Below are 13,963 nucleotides of genomic sequence, written 5' to 3'. Positions count from 1 at the left end.
AGTTTTAGGTCTCTTTTTCAATATTTCAAGAGTCTGAGTTTTAAATCTCTTTTTTCTTGCTATGACTTGAACATTGGGGTATATGGGCAGTGTGCACTATCCCTGTGATGCCAGGATAGCAGGTTGCTCTCTAGTACTGATACAAATACTCTGATGCCTCTTTCTGGTCTTCCTTGTGTATTGAGGGAAGTGAAGGGAGCAGGAGCTACAGTATAAATTGAAGGCAATTGCTCACTGAGTTGGATTTACCAGCAAAGGCATTCATTCTTGGGTTCAGACTTTAACCAGTGCAAAGTCATATTTGTCATATTCGGATTTAAGCTGGTAGAAAAGGAACTTGTTCATCTGAAGAGATCTGACTGTGGACGCCAACATGACATCATCCTCTGGAAGAGACTGTAGGAGATGCTGTGTGGGAGGGTGACATACCAGTTCACTGAAGTGGAGCTACCATAGGAATTGCTCTCTGTCCTCTGACATCATCACTGTCTTCATATTCAGATCCTGGGGAGCACTGAAAAGAGGAGCTACAGCAAGAGCAGTAGTCCCTGGGGAGTTTGGCTTCAAGCAAGAAGGACAGACCTGTGCCTTGAGCATATGACCCTTTGATCCTGTCCTGAATGAGGATCCCGGATTTAGGTGCTCTCTTGAGCTTGACTTTTTTTTGGGGAAAGCACCAATCTGACAGGACACAGAGGGGGTCTCTGTAGAGCAGCCTGGAGCACCTCAGCTGGGTTCTGCAGGGGACTCCCAAAGCCAGTGGTTCTCCTAAATTAAGACCAGATGTCCACCCTGCTCCTATGAGTTATATCCACCAGCTGGCACCTCAGTAGCCACAAACACTGCCAGGGAAGAGCAGCAAAGTAGATCTCTCCTTAGTCTGCTGTAGGTAGAGTGCTGGAGGTGTGCCTTCACCGATGCACTCTGATCCTGCAGCACTCTGGTTCCTGTCCTGTGAGCGAGTGCAGGAGTCACTGGAGGTGCTGTCAGGAAATGTGGCTTCTTGCTTATTATCTGTCCTCCAGCTGTTTTCTGTCCAAGACTGGATGCCTGTGAATGCTTTCTGGAGCTGTTGTTGAAGAGTACTGTGTAATAAGTTGTCATCACCATGGGGAAAGCTTGCTGTGCTCTGTCTTGTTGGGCAGACTGTACTCTGGCCCTGGTTTTCCAGGGACATGGCGAGAGGGAGTCCCAGGATACATAGGAGAATCAGAAGCTGCAGGGATTGGAGCAAAGGTACCAGATACCAAGATCATCTGCCTGGTGGACTGCTTGTTTTATGCATGAGCTCATACTGAGTGTGCTGAAGTGGCTACTGTGCACACAGGAACTGAGAAATCCATGCAAAACTGCACGGAAGCCCCACACGTGCCTGGCTCCCAGAAACGTTGGTAGTGGTTATTGGGCAGTTATTGGCTCCTATTGACATTGCAGTGCAGTAAGTGGAGCAGGGAGGAGTCCCGCCATCAGCAGGACGTGTATCAGCAGGGCAGCCAATGGGGGAAAATGCCCTGAGGCTTGGTATTGATTCATTTTATATTTAATTTAGCGACCCAGATTTCCAAGGTGCAAGGCCATGGTATGCCTGGCCTGATGCTGGGTGTGTCTTTCCATGCCAGAGGTGTACAGATATTTTTCTGCAACATCAAAGAGACCACTCAGACTTAAAACCCTGTGCTTTTTACTGTTTCTCATACCCTGAGAGCTGCAGGTCTTGAAGCTAAGTGCAGAAAGATGCGTGCAGACAGAACATTCACCCCAGCCAGTGGAGAGCTGCCCTTGCTCTGCCAGGGAGAAGACCTTGGCATTGTCTTACAAGCAGGGCCAGCAAACCTCAGTGGACCAAAGCTGAGCAAAAGCCCTGACTCCATAATCTAGTTGGGCGAGCCTGCCTTTCCTGGAGCCAGGCTCTGAGGCTTTCCACATTCCTATGAGTTGTCCATGCTGAGAAAGATACACTTGCTGTCTGTGGGTAGTGTCCAGGGAAATTCTCCATGGCAGGCTGTTTCTCCCAGCCCAGGTGCTGTTTCTCTGGCATTGCAAAAAGCCTGGCACGGTTGTGGCTGCATTTTAGTGGGCACTGGCTAACCAACAGCACTGGTGATGGCTTTGTAGAGCAGCCTTAACAGCCTGTCCGGAGGCTTTGCGAGGCTTGGCCTCATCCAGCCAGTCTCTAGCACAGACCTTTCTGAGGCATTACAGTGGCACTGCGGAACATCTAGAAGCAGCGATAGCTCAACTTCACTGCCAGCCTCCGAGCCAGCCCCAGGCTGCAGTGTTATGCCACAGTCTCATCACACAATTAAATAAAACAGACATTGATATTTCCTTGTGTCTCCCAGACCAGCAGCTAAATATCCTTCCCTTTCACTGCCCTTTATGCTTGCTGAGCACCAGGCCTTCCCCTGGTGAAAGAGGTGAGACCCAGCCAGGTGCCTGCCTGTGCTGTGTGGGTGCAGAACTGTGCAGGCAAGGCTGCAGGTTGCTTTTTGTTGGGGGAGTGTGGGAAGGCTTCCCACATCACTTGTTTGGGTACCATGAATAAAAGCTTTTGTGATGAAGCCCCAGTGTATGCACAGCCTAGGAAGAAGCCTTCTTCGTGAAGAGGTTAGCTCACAGACATCTGGAGGAGATGAAAGCAGGCAGATGAGGCAGGAAGGATCTTCAAAGGTCTGGAGGATGATGGTGAGTTCTCCAGCTGCCAGGGCTTTGGTAGCCTAAGTTAATGAGAGAAGGATGTGCTCCGACGTGTTTCCCTGCCAAACAGCATATATCCACTAGACAAATTGGTGGCCTTTTTTCCTTTCCTATGTCTTCAGGCCACCGCTTTGAAGATAACCCAGGTGTGAGGAGGCATCTGATGAAAAAACCATCTCGGAGTCAGATCACCAGGACAAGCAAAAAATTAGCATCAACTCCATCTGTCAAGAAAAAGAAGAAGAAGAAGAAGTTGGATAGAAAGCCCCACGAGGTATCCATGTGCTGTCCTCCCACACTTGTTCAGAAGCCATAAATCAGGAGTAGAAAACATGCAATTTAAGTGATAAATGTGTTTCAATATAATTAATTCTTTACATGACCTTGAGGGTGACATTTCAAGCTATTATCCATTATCATGACAGCTGAAAATGCACTTTTTTCAATAAAAGTGGAGATTTTCCTGAAACCACAAAGCTTTGACCTTAGGAAAGACATTAAAAAGTCACAGAAATGGTGATGCTGTTGTGGAAGTTGGCAGCACAGTAACATCACTATCTCTGGTAAGTGTGGAAAATTTAGGGGGAAACCAAGAAGGCAGAGGACAAAATTGCCATAGTTTGGTAGAAGGGAATGCAGCATTGCATCATTCTCTCCCATCTGCCCACACCATGTGACTTGGGGCTTTCTGGTGCTCCATGTGCTGATGGAAGCTCCTGCCATGCTGTCAGTGGTATTTGTCCTGGCTGCTTCTGTGCAGTAAGCCTCTGGTTAAACCCCAGCAGGTTTGTTCTGGTAGCGCATCAGACCAGGCAGTGCCTTGAGAAGAGAGCTGAGGCTTTCTGCGTGCTGCTGGCAGAGCTGTATGTATCTCATGTCCTCGCTGTAATCCACACTAGGTGTTTGTGGAGCTGAATGAGCTGGTGGTGGATAAGAACCAGGAGATGCACTGGAGGGAGACAGCCCGCTGGATCAAGTTTGAGGAGGACGTGGAGGAGGATACAGCAAGGTGGGGGAAACCTCACGTGGCTTCACTGTCCTTTCGCAGTCTGTTGGAGCTCAGGAAGACTATTGCCCACGGTGAGTCAGGAAGAGCAGACCAGGGTTTGTCTCTTGCTCTAGGACAGGTTTTGCTGAATAGCTTGTGTTGCTGTTAGTTCCCTCACTGGAGGCACGAAACAGTGTCTGTGTCCAGGCTTCGTGTAGGGTCTGTGGAGACAGACATCCTGCAGCCTGTTTGGCAGGGTTTGCATTAGCCCAAGGGTGCTTGTGTTGGTTCCATGCTCTGCTTCACTGGTCTCAGGCACATGGCAGCTGCAACACCCAGCTGTGCCTTGGCCAGCAGGTCTTAGACCCATCTTTGGTGTGGAAATGCAAGTTTGGTCAGAGTGGGAGACTGAAATGAAAGGAGAAACCAGAACTACCACTGCATCTTGGAGCTTTTGGGTTCTCTTGGGACAAGGGTTTACAGAAAGGACATGGGACACCTGGACTTGGGCATTTCTCAGCTGAATCTGTACCCCAGCCAAAGCCTGGCTCCTGGTGGGACAGCTGTGTCCCCTGGGTGTGAATGCAATAGGGAGTGTTGCACACTAGGAGCAGGGCTCTTCCCCTCATGCTGGCAGGTGCCGTCCTCCTTGACTTGGAGCAGACCACTCTGCCTGGCATTGCTCACCTCATGGTGGAGACCATGATCATCTCTGACCAGATCAGAGCAGAAGATCGAGCCAACGTGCTGCGTGCCCTGCTGCTGAAGCACAGGTGAGTGGCACGTGGATGAGGGCTACCAGGGCTCGGCGGCTATCTCCGAGCCCCAGGTGGTAAGGGAGGCAGACCCCCTCATGGCCACCACTCTCCCCCTCAGCCATCCCAATGATGAGAAAGAGGGCTTCTTCCCGAGGAACCACTCCAGCTCCAGCATGAACTCCATCGTGGGAAACCACCATCACAACCACACCACAGACACTTGTGTGCCCCTCATGGGGGAAGAGCGCATTGAGATGGCCGACCCCAAGGCCAACGAGACCGAGTGCAAGGAGGTGAGGGTGACCTGGGGGGGTTACTGCGTCTTTTTCCACACTCTGGGGACAACTGTTGGCTAACAGCAGGCCATGGCACCCACGTCTGAGCCCCTTCATGGGGAAACCTTGTAATGTGAGGACTGAGTTCCCTGGATCACCTGGAGTGCTGGAAATTGGGTCACTGCATTGTGATTTTGGAACCTAATTGGGCTTTGCACTGTATGCAGGTGTCTGCTTGAGCATGTAATGGGAGCAGCAACCCTGGCACTTGCAGGGTGGCCTTTGCTGTGAGGCTGCCTTGCTGGGAAGCAGGCATTGGGCATTGCAGCCAAGGCAAGCCCAGCTGCAGTTATGCTAGTGGGTTGCAAGACTGTGTAGGGAGACCAGAGCATGGGGACTTCATCCTTACTTATTTGTATTCTTTCCTTGCAGAAAAACCCACATCTCCATAACTCTGAGGGCCATCGTAAATACTTGAAGCTGATGGAGAAGATCCCTGAAGATGCAGAGGCCACAGTGGTCCTTGTGGGTAAGAGGTGGCATGTAGAGTCCCCCAGTGAATAGTGCAGATCCTGGTGTGGCCCCAGCTGTCTGTGCCCTCACTCCCAGGGGATATTTGATCATCTCATACATGTTCAGCTGGGGAGTGATTCTGGTACACTCTCTCCTTTAGTGCTGGTTCACGTTTTGTTTGTCTGTGGCAAATACATGGCCTGCCAGGGCAGTTCTTTTCCTAAATTAAAAAGGAGATTGATAGACACTTCTGCTGGGAGCTGGCACCCAGCTTAGTGGTGAAAGTCCTGCCAGGCTCACAGAATGTCTGGTTTTGCAACTCAGAAGTAGATGAGTGGTGCCTGGGGGACTGATGGCCAGGCCATCACCCTGCCCTCTGACCATTGCTGCTTTCTGTCTGGCCTCTTCACACCTTGCCAGCAGCTGGGCTCTCTCCCTGTTCTCCAACCAGTGTTGGCTGCTGGCTGTGTGTGCCAGCAAGCTTTGAGTTGGCAGAAGCAGGGCCTGGCTGGTGGCAAGGTCTCAGGTACTGGCCGTAGCACTGCCAGGACATACTTCTCTGTACAGAAGGGCTGTGAGCAGGCAGGCTTAAGCATCAGTGGGCTTGGTGCCTTCTGATTGCAAGAGTATTCCTTCTCAGCACTTCACTGGCATTAACATCTCAGCAAACCCAGCTACACTACAAGCAAAGTAAATGTCATTGTCTATCCAGTAGATTAAAAGCTCAGGCAAAGAGGCTTGGCAGCTCAGTCAAACTGATGCTTAATCACAATGAGGCCAAATCAGGTTCATAAATGCACTTTTGATAATTAAACATTGACTTGTTTCTGAGCTAAGGCTGTTTCTTGGGATTCACTTTGATTCTCAGAGGGCCCAGATTTGCCAGCCTAACACAGAACGCAGCTCTTTGCTGGACACAGATGGCAGAAAGATCAGTAATAATGCCAGAGAAATACCAGTATTCAATAAACATTTGTGTTCGGTGTGTGAAGGAAGCGGCTGGTGTGCCAGAGGATGCGGGAGTACTTCCCAGTCTGTTAGGAACTGAGGAAACTGCCAAGCACTGATGAGATGCAGACATTGTAAAACAGAATGTGCAGTTTGCACCTATGAGTCTTTAGAGCACTGACTTACTTTTCTCTGAAAAAAAATAAAAAGTTTAAGAATATAGGGAATGTACAAGGTAACAGAAAAAGCTCATAGCATCAATGCTCAAGGAGGGAAGAACAGTGAGCCAGTACCTATAGGTTGTTTAACCTGACATCCTTCTTGGCCAACATAGTGGCAGAGCTAATATGGGATTCAATTAATAAAGAGCTGAAGAATATGGTTGTAATTATTGCCAAGCAGTAAGATTTATGGGAAATAGGTCATGTCAAGCAAACCTGATTTCATTCTTTGATGAGATTAGAAGTTTGTTTGATAAAAGTAACATATAAGTGGCTTCCTTCCGTAAGTGGGAAACAACCTTCCAGTTTAAACTTAGCGCCTTGTAGTGTAAAATAGAGTAATCTGTAAGGGATTAAGAATGGGCTAGCTGAGAGGCTAAAGAAAGTAGCACTGCTTATGAATGATCAGTGAAGGACTTGGAGCAGTCCTCAGCATGAAGGTCAGTGCTGTGTCTGTGGTCTGGAGAAAGTACATAACTGCAGAGCTTGTGGGAACCTCCAAAACCCCCGTCTCTGTTGTTAAAGGCAACCCAGTACAGCTCAGCCCAATGATTAACTCTGCTCCTAACATTGCCCCCTGGTAGGTTGTGTGCAGTTTCTGGAGCAGCCAACCATGGCCTTCGTCCGACTAAATGAGGCCGTCTTCCTGGAATCTGTCTTGGAGGTCCCAATTCCTGTCAGATTCATCTTTGTGCTGCTGGGACCTAGCCAGGCCAACATGGACTACCACGAAATTGGCCGCTCAATCTCCACCCTCATGTCTGACAAGGTGAGGAGCTGATGGGAAGTGATGCTGACATGGGCGAGGGAGCTTTGCTGGCTCCTTAGAAGACAGTCCTGAGATGAGAGCTGTGCAAAGGCTCAGGTGGGGTAGGCAGGTGTCAGCACCTGGGATTTTTAAGATCAGCCTGGCTCGACCAAGGTAGAGCACCCCAGTGCAGAGGAAAGAGTAGGACAGACACTTACTTGGCTGGGACAGAGTGTGCTAGGTGGGGTGAAGAAAGGGGCCATGTGTAAAAGCAGGAGGAGCAAAGGACGACCCAAGGTTAGAGGAGTGATATTCAGTTGACATTTAACAAACATAGAAGTGGGGAGGCTGAGTGATGCCTGTGACCATGGCACCTGGCACACTGACATAAAAACCCAGTAATGCCTGGGGACTGTTTTCCAGTGTTTGGATGAAGCTTTCTAGCTGAGTCTCATGGCTGGGGCATCCATGCAGAGGAGCACATCCATACAGGAGAGATGAGGAGGCAGGAAGGTTTTTCTGCCAAGCATGTGCATTGCTTGAAGTCTCCATCTGTCTAGATGGCAGTGAAATTCATTATCTTGGTAAGCAATTAAATACAAAGGAAAGACAATCTGAGCGTCTGCTGCATGCGTCCAGCATAGAGGTTCACAGGTCCTTCCTGCTGGTGCTATGTAACTACAAGCAAGTAACAAACTTTCCTGTGCTGCCACTATTGCACAGCTTTCACTGAACTGGAGACTAAAAGGCCTAATCAGAAAAAATGTATTAGAGGTAACAAACTGAAAGACCCCTTCCCTGGAGTTGCGCAGGGCTCAGCTGAGAATGTGTTTTTAGCCCGAAGAGGTGAGGTGCCATTCCAGCTTCAGTGCTGTGTTTGTGGGCTGACCTCACTCATTTGAGTCTCTGCTCCTCTTGCTGGAAGAGCAGAGCCAGCTGCTGCAGCCAGGGCCGGCCATAGCAAGGTTACACAGTCCTGGCGCCATGGAGAGAGCACCGTATCATTTACATTGAAGCTGTGGCTCCAGGGAGTCTGTGTGCTGCAGGGACCTTAGATGTCCCCTACCTGCTTTACAGGCTCTTCACTCGTTCATCATCCTCTAGCCTTTTCTCTGGAAGCATGTTCCAGAAGCAGTGCAGCACTTCCACCTGTTTGCCAGCACCTCCCTGCCTATCTGCAGTAGTGCTGTCCCCTCCTGGTCTCCTTAGAATCCTTCGTTGCTCCCTGCTCTTGCTGTCAGAAATATCTCCCCTTTTCTGCCTAGTTTCCTTTGCATGGCTTCCCTCATGCTGTAGATGCCTATTTTCTCTCTCTCATGTGGAGACTCCCAAGAGTCTCTTAGGCTCCCTGCTCAGGTCATGGTTCTTGTGCTTTGTAACTATGGTGCTTTGGGGCTCTACCAGCTTCTCCCTCAAAACAGGCAGCAGGATTCAGGAGTGTGGGTCACAGAGTGGCAGTAGTGAGACGAGTAGTGGATGGAGGGAGCAGAGTGTTGCTCTAAAGGTCACAGCAAGCATTGTCTTTCCAGGCTGTAGGTAGCGGGGTCTAGTCTTGGTCTGAGCCTTCTCCCTCTCTCTTTTTCCCTGCCCCTTCCAGCACTTCCACGAGGCTGCATACATGGCAGATGATCGTCAAGACCTCCTCAATGCAATCAACGAGTTCTTGGACTGCAGCATTGTCATCCCCCCATCAGAGGTGGAGGGGAAAGACTTGCTCAAATCCATTGCCACCTTCCAGAAGTTGCTGCTGAAGAAGAGGAAGGAGAGGGAGCAGAAGTCCATGAAGGAGGGGACTGCTCAGGAAGCCAAAGGTCTCTCCATTCACATTTGGGCAAGTTTGTGCCTAGTGCCCTGTGTGCCCCAATGGGCCCTCCCCTGCCAGAGCCTGGTAGAGGGGAGAGCAGGGCCTGGTTTCTGCAGTGGAGTGGGGCAAGGGGAGTGGGGCAAGGGGAGTAGGACAGTGGCTGTGGGCAGCTCTGGCAGCTGGATACAGCAGGAGGCAGTGGGATGTGCTCTCGCAGGGGGCCCACCAGGCTAGTGCTGCTGGAGGAAGCTCTCTGAGGTACTGGGGAGAGGGACAGCCCAAGGGCCCAGCTGTGTTCCTTGCTGAAGCCCTGCCCTCCATACACCTCCAGAGCTGTGTGAAGTGAAAGCTGAGGAAGAAGAGGAGGAAGCTGAGGATGACCCTTTGAAGCGAACCGGGATATTTTTTGGAGGTCTGGTTCGGGACATAAAGCGCAGGTACCCCAAATACCTCAGTGACATCAGAGACGCCTTGCACAGCCAGTGTCTCGCAGCCGTTCTCTTCATCTACTTTGCTGCTCTCTCTCCTGCCATCACCTTCGGGGGACTCCTAGGTAATGGGCCTGCTTTCTGGTCTGCTCTTTGCACTCTGGGACACTGGCTGTGTCTGTGTGATGCTGTTCTGGGGTGGGCTTTGGTTCTGTTCGCTCAGGGAGAGTGGTAGTGCTGTGCCTCGGCTGCTGCCTTGTTCCCGCCCTGCCATTTGGCCTCTCCAGCCTCGGCTGCCCGGGCTCCTCCCGTGCTCCCTCCGTGCTCCCTGCCTAACACAGGGCACCTCTGACTGATGGGATGGGGACCTGCCTCCTCTGTCTGGAGCTGTGCAGCCTGCCTGTCTGTGGTGATGGTGCCTATGACCAGGCTATAACACTCATTCATTGTTCTCTTTCCCAGGAGAGAAAACTGAGGGTCTCATGGGGGTCTCCGAGCTGATAATCTCCACCTCAGTTTTAGGGATCCTCTTCTCCCTGCTTGGAGCCCAGCCACTCCTGGTCATTGGCTTCTCAGGGCCTCTGCTGGTGTTTGAAGAAGCTTTTTACAAGGTACATGTGAGGCAGTGTCTGTGCTTGGCACCTGCTCACTCTATCCTTGCTCTGGAGAGGGCGGTTGGCATTTCTCAGCTCTACAAAAGGTGTTTGTTAGTGTGAACTCTTCCAGGCTGCTCACAGCTCAGCCAGGACTGCCCCTGGCTCTGCTGACCCTTTTCAGGTCTGGCTAAAGGGACTTCCACCTCCTGTTGCTGTATCCATTATCCTTTGAGGTCTGACACTGATAACAGGACTCCTCTACCTGCTGACTGTGAGGAGAGCACTGTCCCCTGGCCCTGTGCTGCAGCTCATTGACATAATGAGCACTTGTAGCTGCATCCTAAAACTTTCTTCTTGGGGCTTCCTTTGAAGACCATTTCACCACTTTTACTTATGTCCAGGTTTCCTTTCATGGGAATAACATTGAGTGTACCACCCATTTGGGATGTGCCACATACATTACTCCCACCTCTAAGGATGAGCCCAAGGGTGTGTGTAGAGGTATCCTGGCCAGCCGGGGTGGATGTGTTTCTTTCTCAAGTAGCATGATCTCTGCTCTTGAAAGCATCCCCATATCACTGTACCTTCATGCAGTGGATCTAATTCTTCTCCTCTTCTCTGACTCCCAGCACGTCTGTGTCTTCAAAAAAGCATGTTTTGTTCTACAGCTAGATTTTCACCTTGTCAAGAGTTCGGAGCCAGTGATGCCATTGCAGAGTGGGAATTTCTCTGCTCTTCTGTGACTGCACTTCTCACTGACTGCTTTTGCATTGCCCAGTCACTGTGTACAGAGGTGTACCTCTGCCTGTGGTGCTACTGAGGAAGGCTGCAAAGGGAGGGGTGTGATTTGTACTGGAAATAGTTGGTGTGTATGGATGAGCAGAGGCAGTGGAGATGGTCTCCTCTGTGGTGACAGCCTGGGGGCTTTTCTCCACACACATATAACTGTCTGTATGCAGGGTGCTGTCTGAGATTGTGGCCTCTATGCAGTGGGATGTAGCAGGGTGCTTGGGCTCTCCTTTGTAGGGAACAGGCTTGTGGCTGTTGAGTGCATGGAGCAATGGAGAGCCATGTTTGAGCAATGGCACCTCCATATGGGTGGTATGGGCAGTGTTATGCATGGGCTGGCTTCAGGAGAGCCTGAAGGAGATACTGGTCCAAAGACTGGAGTGGTGAAGACCTGCTTGGTGTGAGCTGTCAGGTGTTAATGCAAAGTCTGCAAATTTACCTGTGATTCTAGCCATGAATTCACTGATACTGTGCTGGGTGCCTGAGCAGATGAACATGCTTTTTTCCAGAACAGTCTTTGATCTTAATGGGGAGTGGATGCAGGAGGCAGCCTGAGGAGCCATGAGTAACTCCTTCCCCTTTCCGTTTCAGTTCTGCCAGACACAAGGCATTGAGTATCTGACAGGCAGAGTGTGGATTGGTTTGTGGCTCATCGTCTTCATCTTCATTATTGTGGCAGCTGAAGGAAGCTTCTTGGTGCGCTACATCTCGCCCTTCACCCAGGAGATCTTTGCTTTCCTGATCTCCCTCATCTTTATCTATGAGACCTTCTACAAACTGTACAAGGTGAACCTTCCCCGGGGAAATGGGCTGCTGCATCTCTTAATCCCTCAGGAACCTGCTGCTTTAGCACACAGGAGGCAAGGGAACAGGGCCAGCTCAGCCACAGCTTTCCTAGACGTTCTGTAGAGCAGTTCTTTGCTGGTCTCATGCCTCAGCCCAGCTGGCTCCTGTGCCACCACAGAGGGTGGCAGGAAGAGCCCTAATGTCTCTCTCCCCTTCTCTTCCTGCAGGAGACATTAAAGAGGGGCCACTTTTCTCTCCCCAACCCTCTCCAGCTGGGTAGGTTGTGAGGCGAGGTGACGGATGCTGGGATTGTCCGTGCCCACCATCTACTGCCCTCACCTCTCCACAGAGCAGGACACCTCCGCTTCCCCCTGCCCCCAGTAGTGACAGTGCCCCCTGCCCCTCCTTGTGGTAACTTGCCTGCTGCTTCTCTCACCTGCTCAGGTGTTTGCAGAACATCCTTTGCTGAAGTTCTACCCACCAGACGTGCAGAGCAGCCTGAATGCCAGCATGCTCTCTACAGATGCAATGTCACTGGGAACTAGGATGCAGCCCAACACTGCTCTGCTCTCCCTCATCCTCATGCTAGGCACTTTCTTCATTGCCTTCTTTATGCGCAAGTTCAAGAATAGCCGCTTCCTAGGAGGAAAGGTGAGAAGTTTGTGGGATTCACATTTAAGGACAAGGAACGTGCCAAACAAATAATGCTTCTGGCTACAGAAAAAATAAAGCTACCTTTATTCTCCAGAACACTTGGATGTCCCTCAAAGAAACACCACAAATCCCTTAAATACCTTGCAGGAGAGATGGTAGCCCACCCTAGGGTGCAGACAAGAGCTGACTGTTGATGATGGTATCTGCACCGTCCTGCTCCAGTGAGGCTTGCTGGAAAGTCCTCTGGACCTTGGGAAAGCTCCTTGGACTGGATACAAGTCTGTTAAACTAGAATATAGGAGGAAGGGCTTACAACTTGTTCTCTTTGGGCATTTCTCTACGTGGAGGGCATCTGTGTAATACCTGGAGCACTGTCTAAATAGGCCAGGAGGAGCAATTGGCCAGTCATTTAAAAGCATGTTAGGTGGGCAGTGGGATGCACAGCCCCATGGGTCAAGGCTGGGTTTCCTTGCCCTGCTCATCAGCAGTGCTCTGGTTTGGAGTGGTGCTTGACTCCGTTTGGGGCTTCTCTTTGCCATAGGCACCCTATAGCAGGTGCATGGAGCTGGCCTTTTCCTTTTGCCAATGACAGGTCTGTGTTCTGCAGGCACGGCGGATCATCGGAGACTTCGGGATCCCCATCTCCATCCTGGTTATGGTGCTGGTGGATTACACCATCACTGACACCTACACACAGGTAGTGCCAGCATTGCCCTCAGAGCCCCTTCTGCAGCCCAGCAGTGATCCCTGTGGCACTGGCTCGTTCTTGTGCAATGGGGAATTTGTATTTCCTGCCTCTTTAGTCATAATGGCACAAAGCAAACAGAAACATTCCCCTCATCCTCACTCCCACGCTGAAGGGAGGCTCCAAGGGTCTTGCTGAGGTTGAGGCCAGAGCTACAGGGACTGGAGTGCTCTGGTATCCCTCTGGTCTTCCAGCTGTTTGCAGGGGAGGGTTTAGAGGCTTTAGGGAGATTCAGTGCCAGTCCATTCCTTGTTTGTAGCTCTAAACACTTGCAGTCAGTCAACAAGACATAAACTGTTTATGCACACTGAAGAAGGTGGCCCGTAGGATGGTTTCAATGGGGTATTTGTCATAGCTTAGTACTCAATGTACCTACTCTCTCCTTGACTGTAGGATACTAGTATTTTGATCACTTTATCTCAAACATAATTTTTTTTCCCTAGTTTATGCACAAACTTAAGTTTGTTAACTTAATGTTATCGAACAAACCTGTCTCACAGGTTTCATTTTTTCAATAGATATGTAGTTATGTATTTTTGTTTTGGTTTTTTTTTTGCTAAGAATGGGAAGAGCGTGAGAAGTATTTCCTGTTCATCATGCAAGTTTTTTATCAAAACAGCCCAAGGCTTGGTGGAATCCAAATTTATTTTTATTCATTTGAATTTCAATGAAAAATTTCAGTCTATCAGACGTTAGTGAAATCATGCACTTTGTTACATTCTTTTCATACCCTTCTACACTTCTACTGTTAATATCAAAAGCATTATCATTTTATTATTAACTCAGCATATGTACAAAGCTTTCTGAGAAAATGGTACTTAGTTACACAGCTTAACTCAAGGACAAACATTCCAGAAATATTATTCATACTTACGCTGATTAACATAAATGCAAATCATAAACTCTGCCTGCAGTGCAGATAGCAGAAATTGCTGTAGAGCAGCACAGAGCCAAGGGTTCAAATGCTGATGAACGCAAGGTCAGGATGGTGTACAGCTAGGAGTCTGTGTGGT

General features: G+C 49.9%; 1 protein-coding gene across 1 annotated transcript in view; it reads left to right on the top strand.

Annotated features, from left to right (window-relative positions):
• SLC4A3 (solute carrier family 4 member 3) overlaps positions 1-13,963 on the top strand; it is a 32,118-nt gene that overhangs the window by 14,876 nt on the left and 3,279 nt on the right. The window contains exons 7-18 of the mRNA XM_069020845.1: positions 2,820-2,971; positions 3,597-3,777; positions 4,323-4,458; positions 4,562-4,736; positions 5,151-5,247; positions 6,985-7,169; positions 8,746-8,959; positions 9,284-9,505; positions 9,843-9,991; positions 11,357-11,551; positions 11,996-12,202; positions 12,813-12,902. Coding sequence (XP_068876946.1) covers positions 2,820-2,971; positions 3,597-3,777; positions 4,323-4,458; positions 4,562-4,736; positions 5,151-5,247; positions 6,985-7,169; positions 8,746-8,959; positions 9,284-9,505; positions 9,843-9,991; positions 11,357-11,551; positions 11,996-12,202; positions 12,813-12,902 — 2,003 coding nt within the window. The remainder of the gene's footprint in view (positions 1-2,819; positions 2,972-3,596; positions 3,778-4,322; positions 4,459-4,561; positions 4,737-5,150; positions 5,248-6,984; positions 7,170-8,745; positions 8,960-9,283; positions 9,506-9,842; positions 9,992-11,356; positions 11,552-11,995; positions 12,203-12,812; positions 12,903-13,963) is intronic.

This window comes from Aphelocoma coerulescens, chromosome 7 (assembly GCF_041296385.1).
Source record: "Aphelocoma coerulescens isolate FSJ_1873_10779 chromosome 7, UR_Acoe_1.0, whole genome shotgun sequence".
NCBI lineage: Eukaryota > Metazoa > Chordata > Aves > Passeriformes > Corvidae > Aphelocoma > Aphelocoma coerulescens.
Note: the sequence above shows the minus strand (reverse complement) of the source record. Positions and strands in the feature narration are given on the sequence as shown.